Genomic DNA, 12,988 nt, shown 5'->3' with positions numbered 1-12,988 from the left:
TCTTCAAAACCTGGTTGAATTTCCTAATACTTCAACACTTCCCTGATGAAATTGTTATTAACAAATGTGATTTTTCAATAGTGTTTAATGAAATGTGTCAGATACCTCAAACAGCTGCAAACTTGGTTAACTGGTGTTTCTAAATAGTCAACACTTCATGTTACAAAATTGTGCATGGGAAAAAGACCCATTCACAGTGCAAGACAAACCAGTGGATTTTAATTTAACAATATGAAAAGCTCATTAATGTGGTTTCAGGTATTACATTGTAATTAATCTTTAAGATACTACCACTTGTTTTGGTGTTGTATCAAAAAATATCCACAATAATCTGAAAAAAAGTATGGAGACATTCCTAAGTATTGGATAGCTGAGGGTGGGTTCTCTCCTTATATAATTCAACCAAAACATTATATTGAAACATGTAATACAGAAGCAGATGAGACCAGCTATCTTCTACTAAGCCAGACTTCAGACTTGCAAAAATGTAGAACAATGTTACTCTACTTCTTTAGAAAGTTTCTCCCCTAAGAATGTTAACATGTAACAGGTTTATCATTTTTCAATTACTATTTTTAAGACTGAGAAACTGTTTTTAAATTTCTCAATTTTAATCTCTAAGTATGGTAAATATCAGTAGATATACCCATTTAAACAAATGCTCTCTGGGGTCCTCAATGTTTTGAGTACACAGTGGTCCTGACACCAAAATTGAGAACTGCTGGCCTAGAGCAACCACAAAATAACACAAAGCCAACAAATGCCCCCTTAGCCAGTGTGGCTCAGTGGATTGAGTGCTGGCCTGTGAGCCAAAGGATCCCTAGTTCAATTCCCACTCAGGGCACATGCCTGTATTGCAGGCTAGGACGCGAGTAGAGGGTGGGCAAGAGGCAACCACACATTGATGTTTCTCTCCCTCTTTCTCACTCCCTTCTTTATAAAAATAAAATCTTTAAAAAAAAAAAAAGTAATCAGGTGTCAGCTCCTATAAATGGAATCACTGTGAATGGGATAGCTATAAAAACACTTTGGTATGAAGGGGCTGTGCTAGCACACCACATGGAAGTGGCACTGCCATCAGTTAATTTAGAATTGGTTAAAAATTCTAAACCAAATGCAGTTCAAACTTCTCTCAATTTAGTCACATCCTCAGCAAAATTATTAGATCCTAAAAATGTGCAAAATGAAATGCAATGTGGTATCCTGGATTGGATTGTGAAACAGAATAGTAGCAAAACCAAATAAACTGTCATTTAATAGTTATGTACCAGTTTCTGAGGTTTGTCAAATGCACAGTGGTTATCTAACACCTTCACGACTTTTCTTTAGGTATGAAATTATTCAGAAATAAGTGTATTTTATAAAATGCTAAGCAATGGTTGAGATAATGGCACAAATTTCTCACCAACAACGATGTGGTGGGATTTTTTAAGGATGCCTGGGGTCCAGAGAGGCTGCACAATTTTTGGGTCAAGAGGGTAGTTCCATGCCTTCTGGGCACCCAACATGCCTCGTTCCTGCCTTATAAAACGCTGGTGGGTCTCCTGTTTGTGACAACTCAGGACGCCCCCAGGGACACCATCAATGTTTTAAGACTGCCTTAACAATGCACTTGGGGTGTTGCTTACCCAAGAGAGATTAAGAGATTCTAATTAGATCTTGGTCTAAAATTAAGTGTTTTAAAATTAAAATAAAAATCTATCAAATACCTCAGTTGTTTTTTAAAAAAATAACCAATGTATTTGGGCACAAGACCTTGAGTGGTTAAGTGTGGTTATTCATGGCTTTCCTCATTGGACCATGACCTCCATGAAAACAGGGACAGTTTAGTTTCCCAAGCCCACACTAACCAATATGACAACCCCAACACCATCAGACTATGGAAATGTAAAGTGAAACTAAAAATTTAGTTCCCGCCCTGGCCAGGTAGCTCAGTTAATGTGATCTAATACCCCAAAGTTGTGGGTATGAATCACCCCCAGCCACAGAACATACAAGAATCAACCAGTGAATGCATAATTAAGTGGTACAGCCCTGATCAGTATTGCTCAGTTGAGTGCGCACAGCTCACCCAACAAAGGATCACCAGTTTAATTCCAGATCAGGGCACAAGCCTGAGTTGCGGGTTTGGTCCTCAGAGCATATGCAAGAGGCAGCAGATAGATGTTTCTTCCTCTTTCTTCCTCCTTTCTCCTCTAAAAATAAAATCTTTAAGATGAAAACAGTAAGTGGGAACAACAAATCGATGTTTCTCTAAAATCCATTAATGTAAACTTAAAATTTCAGTTCCTTGGCTGCACTGGTCCCATTTTAAGTGCTCTCTAGCCATGGTGGGCCAGTGTCACCCCTCTGCAGAGTGGACAGGTAGGACCGGTCCACCATCACAGCAGTTAAGTTCCACTAAACGGCCCTGGGAGATCTGACATTTGAACTGACACTTCATGGTTAACCTTCTTCTAAAAAAGTTTTTTTTTTACTTACTTGAGAGGAGAAAGGAGAGGGAAACATTAATGTGCAAGAAACATCAACTGGCTGCCTCTCATGCCCTCAACCCAGGCACGTGCCCTGACTAGAATTGAACCAGCAATCTTTCCATGCACAGGTCAGTGCTCAATGCACTAAACCACACCAGCTTAGGTTAATCTTAGGGTCAAAGTTATAAGGTTTTCTTATGAGGAAGAGAAATATCAATTTTTTGTTCCAATTCTGTGTTCCTTGGTTGCTTCCCGCATGCACCACAACCGGGGACTGAACCTTGGTGCATCAGAACATTCTAAGCAACTTAAGCTACCCAGTCAGGGCTACATTACTTTCTGTATCGTAATATTACATTTGGCCACGCGTACTGTCATGTCTAAGCCCACCCCATCCTAAATAAACTGAAGGAAGTCACGGGAACACAGTCACTACCATCATCAAATTTATTATTCCAATGGCACTAATACAGCTGGAGGTGCTCATGGTGACACTGCACAAGATCTCCTGCCTTCTAGCTTCTGTCCGAACAAAAACGTCTACCTGCTCGCTCCTTCCCCCTTTCTGGGGGAAAATCCACTACGGGCCATTTACCCAAATAAACCTCTTAATGCGTTTAATTCTTTTTTGGACATTGAAGTTTCCCTCAGAAATGGAAAAAAAAAAAGTATTGGGTGTCCCACCCACCTCCCCCGCCAGCCAAATAAGTCCCTGTAGCCAGGGCATTTCTGTTGCCTCTGAAATCTTGAAATAAATATCGAACGAAACAGCATCAAGTGTTCATGTTGAGTGATGGCACGAAGTGGCCCCAGAACCTGCCAGGCGACCAGCCCTGTGTCTGGACAGTCTTGAGGTGTTGGAGAATGAGGGCTTGTTGTGGTTGATCATGAGCCAGTGTTGGGGGGCGGCACCCGGGTAGCAGGCTGCAGGGAGGGCAACCTACAATTTGTCCAGGAAGTTGTCCAGGGCCGGAATGCCTTCCTTCAGGCCTTTGCGCTTGCGTGTCTCGGCCACCACCTGGCTGGGGCGGCTAGTATTGTCAAAGGGGTCTCCGGGCAGGATCTGCCAGTGGTCGAACACGCACTGTGGGAAGGCCTGGCCACCTGTGTTGGATCTCAGGTCAGCGGTGAAGCCTGTGGGGAGAAACGGGTACAGGGTTCACTGGGCAGCCCAGCCTGGTGCCTTGGCCCTTTGGTGGGAACACTCAAAACACACACCAAAGATCAGAGTCCAGACAACCTAGGTCAGAGCAGATGTTAAATCACTAACCCTGCCCCTCACCCCAGCCTGGCTCAGAGACCACAACCTTAACCAGAGAGGCAACGCTGCCCCACCTAAGTAGCTGCTCACCCTCAGGATGAGCCTGACCTCCTTCTCTGCCAGCCTCTTTCTTCAGATCTGAGTCACACACTCAGAAGCCTACTTCCCCCCAAATTCAACAAGTCAGAGGTCCACAAGAAGTGGCCACCTCCCCCTCCTACACACCCATGCTGCTCTCACCTCCCAAATGGAGGGAAGAGGGAAGCAGTCTGCACGTAATATCCACAGCTCCCATCAGACTCACTTTGGGCCTTACCGAAGGGGGCAAGAACTGGATCTGTCCCAGGCCAGGCTGACTGCAGCACTGGGAGGCAGTGGGTGTCTGAGAGCTACTCAGGGGACACTTACCGAAGGACTCATTAACAGGCAGGTAGGCCTTTACCACAAACATAGGGGTGCCAGCCACCTGGGACTCCTCGAAGACATGGCCCCGCTTTCTGTTCAGGACACCATAGATACCACCAACCACTTGCTCTGGACACTGTCAGGCAATGAAAGATTATTAGCAGCTGCTGGGTGGTACAGGAATCAGTAGCATCAGGATGACCAGGCCTACCTAACCTACCTGGATTTCCACAAGGTAGATGGGCTCCATGAGCCGGGGCTGGGCAGTCAGCACACTGGCATACAGGCAGCGCCGGGCTGTGGGGATGATCTGGCCACCTCCACGGTGGATAGCGTCAGCATGCAGTGTCACATCATGGACATCGAAGCGTACACCCCGCATGTTCTCCTCACACAGTGCCCCCTGCAGAAGTAGTGAACAAAGACCACGGTCAAGCTCCCGCCTCTACTGAAGCCCTCCGAGAGGAGCAACACATCAATCACCCAGTTCTGCCTACGTCAGCCACCAAATCTCTGACCACAGGGACCTAGCATGTTGCCTTGCTCGGCCTTCCTACGGTACCTCTCCCAGGACGGAGAACCACTGGCTTCACTTAGCTAACACAGAAATGAAGGCAGGTGATCCCAAGGATGCCCCCAAAGGTCTGCACAGTTATGCCCAAGGCCTGTCCCAACACCCCACTGAGACTCCAATGCTAAAGATTTATCAGCTGGATGGCCAAGGAACCCCTCACCTCCTTTGTGGCCCACTGGAAGCCGGCCACTACGCTGTCCTTGATCTCGTTGAGGTACTGCACACCCTTGGTGATGTCAGTGAGGATATTGGGCCCAGTGCCATCGGGCCCGAAGCACCAAATCTTGCGGGCCTCAGCCACATCCCATTCATACTTCTCAGCCAGGTATCGGGCCCGCTGCTTGAGCTCCTGGCGGGCTGACACCTCACCCTTGTCAATGTCCTCAGCCAGGCCATCAGGGAAGGGCCGCGCCTTCATGTACAGACGGTTGTGCTTATTGGGGGACTTGGACAGGCAGAGCACGTTCGACTCTTCGCTGACTGTCTCACGATAGGAGACAACCGGGTCAGATTTCTGCAAAGGGAGCATGTGGTGATGTCAGGCTTGCCTGCAGGAGGTGGTGACCACCCAGGAAAGGGGTCTCCTGATGAGACTCAAAAAACAAACTGGCAGTGGGCATAGAAATCAGAACAACTTGTTTGATTCGGTGGTATAAAGCCAGGCACGTCTACCTCACGGGTAAATATACGGTGTGCAGCTCTTCCCTTGAAGGGGGCTACACACTGCCAACAGGATGAAGGAATTATGTATCTTGTGTAACTCCATGCAGCATTAACTGGAAAAACAAACAGGCAGAAAGCAGACACTAACCTGATCCAACTTTGTTACATTATATAAGTTTGTTACATGGAAAACAAGGTGAAAAAGTTGAATAGAAAGAACAGACTTCTACCAGAGAAATGAAAAAAAGGGGGCTTAATAAGGAGCAAAACACATAATGAAGGCAAAACTGGGAAGCTCAGATCTGTGAAAAAGCAGAGAATGAAAACCAGAGTGCCAGCAACTGGGCCTAAGGCTGGCCGCTAAATGCCTGTACCCTTCAAAAGCTTCCGTGTTTAGAATATTTGGAAAGCAGACTCCTCACTCTCCAAGCCCAAAGCTGTTGTGTGTGAACTGCTCGTTTCACAGTGAAGTCACCTCATCTGGCAGGCGTGGATGGAGATGAAGGAGGGAACTCTCAGAGCCCAGCCATCTCTCCATGACCCCCTACCTTTGGTAATGGGGACAATGTGCCTCACCTTGATAGGAATGCAGGCGTGGTCCTCCTCCAGGTCCTTCAGGCAGATCTCCAGGTGCAGCTCACCAGCTCCAGCAATGATGTGCTCCCCTGACTCCTCAATGATGCACTGAAAGGAGCCGTATGTTAGCCCCCCGGGGCACCGAACTCAAGATAACTGCTTGGGGAACCCAGGGGATTGGGAGGGGAAGAGTAGCAGGCTCTAAGCATCCCTTCTAGCTAGAGATTTTTGGGTAAGTTGTCAGGACCCGTGGGAGGAAGCAAGGGGTCCTGTGAGGCATTTTTGCTGGTTCTCAGCATTAACCACCTAAAAAAAAGACCCATAATCTATAGCCAACCTGTAGACATCCAAGGCCAATATTCCTGGACAGTAAACTGCCATTTAAAAGGGCAGCAGCACTCTAAGGGAAGATATGTGTCTAACACACCTGACTTTACAAACATTTCCAACTGGAAATCCCTACTTTTATGAGAAACCACCCAATCTTTCCAGCTCAGCCACTGACACATCAATCCTGCAGGTGGTGGTGGTACCTCCTGCCAGGGTGCTGCCCACCTGCACCATGGGGTCTGACTTGGCCAGTCGCTTTAAGCCCTCCACCAGCTTGGGCAGGTCCGCCGGGTTTTTGGCCTCCACGGCGACCCTGACGACAGGGCTCACGCTGAACTTCATCACCCGCATGTTGTGGGCGTGCTCGAAGGTGGTGATGGTGCCTGTTTTCACCAGGAACTGGTCCACACCCACCAGGCCCACAATGTTACCGCAAGGCACGTCCTCGATGGGTTCCACATAACGGCCCATCATCAAGATCGTTCTGTGGGAGACACAAAATGCAGCACTACTGTGATGCGAAGTCCCTGACTGCCTGGAAGTCAAGCCCTTCTTTCTAGAGTCTTTGGCCATCCCTCCTGCATTGACTGGTGCCGCAAATCCCCCAAGGTGACAAGCCTTGGCTCTACACTTTAACCCAAGTGACTTTCTCAGTAGGAGTCCTGGTTCCTGTGTACCAAAGACAGAGGTCACCTGCCGTTCCTACATCCCCCATGCAGGGCTCCACGCACCTGACCCAGAGCTAAGAAAAGGCAGTGTGCGGTGTGGGCAGCCCCCAGTCCCTGTAGAGCCAGGGTCCTGAGGAGCTGGAGGGAATGCAGATTCTGTCTTCCCCAGGTTAGGGTTAAGGGTGGGGAATGACGTTTATGCTCTGTGTGACAAACTGTTGCCACTGCCAGGAATTCAGAAACACCTGCATCCAACTCAGAGCTGGGGTTCTATCCTGAGTATTAGTGGAGGGAGGAGGGGGGCACTGCCCTATTTCCTGTGCCTCACCCAGACAACCTCTCTGGGTTTTGAGAACAAAAGGAGGTGGTCAGAGAGCTCAATACTACATCCTGGTAGCACTTCATGTAACTCTTACTCCTCCTACACCATGGAGCAGGGGAAGGAGGGCTGGGACAGCCTTGGGTCACAAGTGACTAGCCAAGTACTTCACCTCTGGATTGGCTTCAGGTATAGATCCTCCTTCTTTCCAGGTGTGTAGTTGGGCCCCATGATTCTGACTTTCAGGCCAGTGGACACCAGCCCTGAGAAGACACGGCCGAAGGCATAGAACCGGCCTTTGTCGGAGGTCGGCACCATTTTGGAAATGTACATCATAAGTGGCCCTTTGGGGTCACAGCTTTTAATGCCTGGAGGGTAAGAAAAGGACATATCAAAGGAGAAAAGATGATTTCCTTCAGAGCTCAGCCTTCCAGAATCCCAAGACCCTAGACTTGGCAATGAGCAGCATCCCAACCACACAGCCACTAGCTGCTGAGGAGGCCCCCACCCAGCCTTCAGGTGAACCCCACATACCCATGGCTGCCTCGTCATCAGGGGGCCCCTCATACAGAAGCTCACAGCGGTACTTCTGGGCTGTCACAGGGGAGGGCAGGTGGATGGTGATCATCTGTAGCAGGGCGTCACCAGCGGGCAACCAGCGGCGCATCACAGCCTACAGGAGGGGGCGTGAGGATCAGAAGAGGCCAAGTCTGGGGAAACCCTCAACCCTCATCATCAAGTGTTCATCACGTTCTTCAGGTGCCTGGTCCTCAAGAAGGGCTGTGGAAACACCTGAGATCTCCTGTCTACCCCTACTGGCAACTGTGCTGCAGCTGGGAATGCTTTCAATAGCGGAGCCAGGGCCCACCACTGGCAGAGAGCACTGATGGGGAGTTTTGGGACGACCCCTTGTGCTCACCTTCAGGAGTGGTTTGCCTTCTTTGTCCTTATCTTCACTGTCCAACTTGATGTCCAGTTTTTCAATCAGTTTTGCTGTCTCCTCTTTCTTAAAATTCATGATAGCATCAAACACCTAGTGTAGGGAGAGGAGCATGACAAAGTAGGTTTGGGAACATGCCAGGAAGCCTAAGGCCATGCAGAGCAGAGAGCCCCAAGGCCACAGAATCCTCACCTTACGACAAAGGACTTGACTCTAAGTGAAAAAGTCTTGGAGACACCTCCCAATAAAATTGAAAAAAGCCTATTTGACTTAGAGACCACGAACACGTTTTAACTCACACTTAACTCAGAGGCTGGAAGTGCAAAGCCCAGACCTTCCTGCCTCAGCTCACCTAACCCACCCCCAGCCTGGGACGCCAACTGCCCCTATTATATGGATGGCCCTTCCTATCTCATCAGTAGTCCTAGGGACTTCGCCCCCCCACTGTGGAGCCATCTCGCTCTTCTCCTAGCAGCCTCCTTGAACCCAGCCCTGCCCAGCCCCACTGTATCTTGCCACAAACGACAGTGGGTCAGATTGGGTCAACCCAAACCCAAAGACTGTAAATCTGCCAAGCACATGCAGCTCACCTTGAAGATAGGGTCCAGGATAAGCTGGCAGAATGTCCGTGGCAGCTTCTTGCCATCGGGGCTAGTGGCAGACTTGCTAAATTTACCATTGGCTGGATCAAAGTACCTGGTGGAAAAGGCCCAACCCAACCAGGTTAGGGGGATCCAGGGGGACCCAGGTGGGCCACAGTAACATGGTTGGGCAGAATGACCCCATAGACATTTGGTGGTCCTAAGCCACTCCATCAACTCCAAGTCCCTGCCCGCCTTGCAGGTCCGTCGCAGAACACCCCGCTCCTACCCTGCAGCACTCACCGGTCACCCCACAGCTTCTTCATCATGTCCTCTACTTTCTTGGCCCGCTCAGCAGGCCCCAGCTGGCCCTCACCCTTGGCAGCAAATTTGGCCACATACATCTCTGCAAACTGCTTCAGGGTGAAGGCCCACCCATGGAGACCAGACCCGAAGCCAACGGTCCCAAGGACAGGGTCAATCTGAGAGAACAAGAAAAAGCTATCAATGGCGACAGACAGCAACAGCAGCTGCCAGGTCTCTGGGTGCTGTGGGCCTCAGACATCGTATTTCTTCAATTGCCTTCAGGTCAAAGTGAAGAAATTTTAGTCATCATGTAAAGGATGCCCAACGCTGCCTCCATCCCTCCTCCAGCAAGGCAGGAAGGGTAAGCAATGACCCAGAAGGCACAGCACTCCCCATGAGCCTGTTTCAGTAAGTAGGCAGAGCACCCCCACCCCACAGCCTCCCTAAAAAGTGCTGGATGAAGTCAGTTCCAAGAACATTCCAGCCCCCTTGTCACCTCAACATTCCTGGAAAACCTCTACTCTCAAATGGCCCCACGAAGCCCCAGGGAACTAGACTTGTGGTCCCCCCGGGAGGTCACAGACCTCCCAGTCTGTAGGAGGAACGCAGCCCACCCAGTGGGAGGGGCAGGGAGATGCAATGTGGACGGGAGCTTGTCGAGGGACCCCAACCACAGCTGACAGGCAACGTACCATGATGTTTCCCATGGGGCCGCTCTCGCCCTCTCCATAGGTGGAAATGATGACATTGACGTTCTCCACAATGCGCTGGAAGGTCTGATAGAGCTCCTCGGGCTCCAGCTGCAGTTCAAGCAGAGCCCGGTCCATCTTGTTCATCATCAGCACAGGCTTGATGCGTTCTGCGATAGCTTGCCTCAGCACTGTCTCTGTCTGCACGCACACGCCTGGGGGAAAACAAGAGGTTCTTCCTCAGCTAGCGGGAAGACGCCCCCAGGTCCCAAGCCAGGTGTAAGGAAGCCTGCTGCTTACCGGATACACAGTCCACTACCACCAAGGCACCATCAGTGACACGGAGGGCGGCTGTCACCTCTGAAGAAAAGTCCACGTGCCCAGGAGAGTCAATTAGATTGATAAGGAAACCGGAACCATCCTTGCTCTGCTTGATGAAATTCAAGTCGTTCTCTGACAGCTCGTAGAAGAGGGAGATGGCCCTAAGGAGATGAGTACAGGTTGGCTGAATGGAAGGCACACCTGTCCCAGTCTCCTAGCTCTGCACTGTCCTCCTGGGATTCCTGCCCAAGGGGAGTCAGGAAAGATGCCTGTAATCCCTAAGCAAGGTTGTGATGTGATAAAAAGCCAGACCCACAGCCCAGAGTGAACAATGCACCGTCTCCTCCCCCTGCATGAGCCATGCCACCCAGGAGCCTATGCCCACCTCCTTAATACCAGCTGCAAAGGCCCACCTGTCCAGTCCCCTACCTAGATCGTCCCAAGCTCAACACACCTGATTTCAAATAGCAACTACATGACCAGAAACCTAAGAGACTACCTATCCCCTTCCTCCCCAGCTGAAATGAGTCTCAGAGTGGACGAGCAAGAAGCAGCTCACAAATTTCCAACTAAAAATAAACGACGATTTCAGTCACTCTGCTTTGGGTTCTCACTCCCACTGACAACTGGAACCAAAAAACTGTCATTGGAAGGGCACCATGTGCAGGTGTAAGTGCATCGTTAGATGCCAACAGCACCCTTCCAGGCATTGCCAAAAACCCCTCCCCCACCCTAGAACAGGTTATCACTGGGTTAAGTCCCCCTTCCTCTCCAAGCCCCGATGCCACCCCACATGACTGTGCCTCTCCCACTACCTGCAGTGCTTCCTATCTCACTAGACAGAACCTCATTCTCTCTCACAGTTCAAGTATACAGGCTCCTCCCCAGAAGCCTCTCATGAAAGTTGAGTCTGAGGTCTGTCTACGCTGGCTCCAGCTGAGCATCTCCCCACCCCCCACCCAGTTCCAAGAGCACCAGAGCTTGCTCACGTTGACTTGATGGTGATGCAACGTTCCTGCTCGTCCTTCCGAGTGTCAGTGAAGCGGGTCTCCCCAGCCCGGGCAGAGGCGATGATACCAGCCTTACACACCAGGGAGTCAGTCAGCGTGGATTTGCCGTGGTCCACGTGGGCGATAACTGACATGTTCCGGATATTGGCCTTCTTGTCCATGATGGCCCGGATCTGATCTACTGTGAAGTTCACCTGGGCGGTGGGAAGGGGGCGTGGGTATGAGGTTCAGGAGGGACCAGGACTCCAGAAGCCAGTTTGGCACTGTTACTTCAACTAATATACTGTCAACACCACTGCCTGGGGTGCGCTGATCTTGGGGCCAAACTCCTCAGTCTCTCTGCTGATACCGCTTTAAAAATACCACTTGCCCCATCTCTCAAAACCCAGATTTTAGCTGTCATTCAGAAGTGACAACTCATTTCCTGTAGATGGAGTGAGTGTGCAGCTAAAATACGTGAAAAATATAAAACTCCCTCCAAACCCCCTCCCTGTGGCCACTAGGACAGCGCATGCTTTACCCAACCTAAGAGCCCCTTTAAAACCCAAGGTCACCCTTCCGTCTCGGGGGGAAGACAAGGCCACCCACCCCTTGAGTCCTAAATATGCCACCCACGGTCTGGTGGAAGCCTGCGCACTACAAGCCTCCACCTCGTGGCTCCAGGGTCGGCCTTTTGCATCTGGGCGATACAAAAAACAAGAAACCAGACCACCGTTAGAAAAGCGATTTTTGAGTTTGGCTTTCCTCGTTTTGCCATTTCCCTGCCGCCACTGCCCCCAACAGAAAATCGACCCCAAACTCCGGTAAGTGGGTTACGTAAGGCAGCTCCCCCTCTCCCCACTGCCATGGCGGCACCCGCCGTTACAGCGTCTGCCACATCATCATACCCCCCCAACCCCGCCTCCGCCCCAGCTCCAGCCAGGTCTGGGGGTCCGGAGGCAGCGGCGCCCCCGGAAGCGTAGAAAAGGCTCGGGGAGCACCACGGCTCAGACATGGCGGCCGCCGCTTTCCCATCCACAGTCCCGCCAGCTCGGCCACCGCCATGTCTCGTTCCTGTCAAAGAGGCTCCACCACTCCAAGCCCGGCAGGGCCGGCCCCGCAGAGGCCCCACCACTGTCCCAGTCCACCAGACTGACGGCGTTGCTTACCATGGTGGCGGATGGCGATGGATTCTCCCAGGGAGATCCGAGTGAAGGGATTCAAGCCCAGGATGCGGCGACAAGGGCGGAAGAGAACGCTGACGTCAACACCCGACATTTTATAGACCGACGCCGGTTGGGCGGATCATATGACCGCGCAGTGGGGGTGGGGCGAAGCGTCGCTGAGCGCACGCGCAGGTGCGTGCTCTCCCAGTTAACTGTTTAGGCTCCGGCGGAGCTGCTTTGGGATACAGACAGGAACTGCGTTCTGCACCTGGATTTCCGCGGGTCAGGGGTCGGCCCCCGATCTGGGTGAGCGCCTCTGAGATACAATACTTAAGTCGACAAATCGAAGAGCGCTGTTTTAGATGAGAATATTAATCATAGCAACTATATCAGCTTGCAAAATGCCAGGCACATTAAAAAGCACATTACGATGTGGGCTGTACCAAAATCAATTTTCTGTTTTTGATATTATATAAGATGACACCACTGGAAGAGGCTGGGGAAAGAGTACTCAGGACCTCTCGGAACTATTTGTCCATAATTATTTAAAATAAGCTTTTTAAAAAGCAGGTGCTCATCGCTGATTATTTCCACAAAAAGAGATTGAGTGCCCACTATGTACCAGGGATTCCTATAGGTGTATATATACCTATGCTATAGGTCGATATATCAGTGAACAAAACACCTTTCTAGCTCCACCACTGTGCATGTCCTTACACTAATTAC

At 50.4% G+C, this 12,988-nt stretch overlaps 1 protein-coding gene and 1 non-coding gene across 2 annotated transcripts; both read right to left on the bottom strand.

Moving 5' to 3' along the window:
• Positions 1–2,903: 2,903 nt before the first annotated feature.
• EEF2 (eukaryotic translation elongation factor 2) lies at positions 2,904–12,382 on the bottom strand. Its single transcript, XM_054578048.1, has 15 exons — positions 12,266–12,382; positions 11,097–11,311; positions 10,087–10,268; positions 9,790–10,001; positions 9,095–9,273; positions 8,801–8,906; positions 8,190–8,303; positions 7,805–7,943; positions 7,443–7,638; positions 6,509–6,767; positions 5,954–6,061; positions 4,875–5,228; positions 4,361–4,543; positions 4,144–4,276; positions 2,904–3,608 (listed from the first exon to the last, which is right to left on the bottom strand). Exons 1-15 carry the CDS (start codon positions 12,266–12,268, stop codon positions 3,415–3,417), a joined length of 2,577 nt encoding a protein of 858 aa, XP_054434023.1. The 5' UTR covers positions 12,269–12,382; the 3' UTR covers positions 2,904–3,414.
• LOC129074315 (small nucleolar RNA SNORD37) lies at positions 9,347–9,411 on the bottom strand. Its single transcript, XR_008529532.1, has one exon. It is a non-coding gene; the product is annotated as a small nucleolar RNA SNORD37 (small nucleolar RNA).
• Positions 12,383–12,988: the final 606 nt, after the last annotated feature.

The sequence above is a fragment of the Pteronotus mesoamericanus genome, unplaced genomic scaffold (assembly GCF_021234165.1).
Source record: "Pteronotus mesoamericanus isolate MK-2021 breed Mesoamerican mustached bat unplaced genomic scaffold, CSHL_Meso_final contig_482, whole genome shotgun sequence".
In the NCBI taxonomy this organism is placed as follows: Eukaryota; Metazoa; Chordata; class Mammalia; order Chiroptera; family Mormoopidae; genus Pteronotus; species Pteronotus mesoamericanus.
Note: the sequence above shows the minus strand (reverse complement) of the source record. Positions and strands in the feature narration are given on the sequence as shown.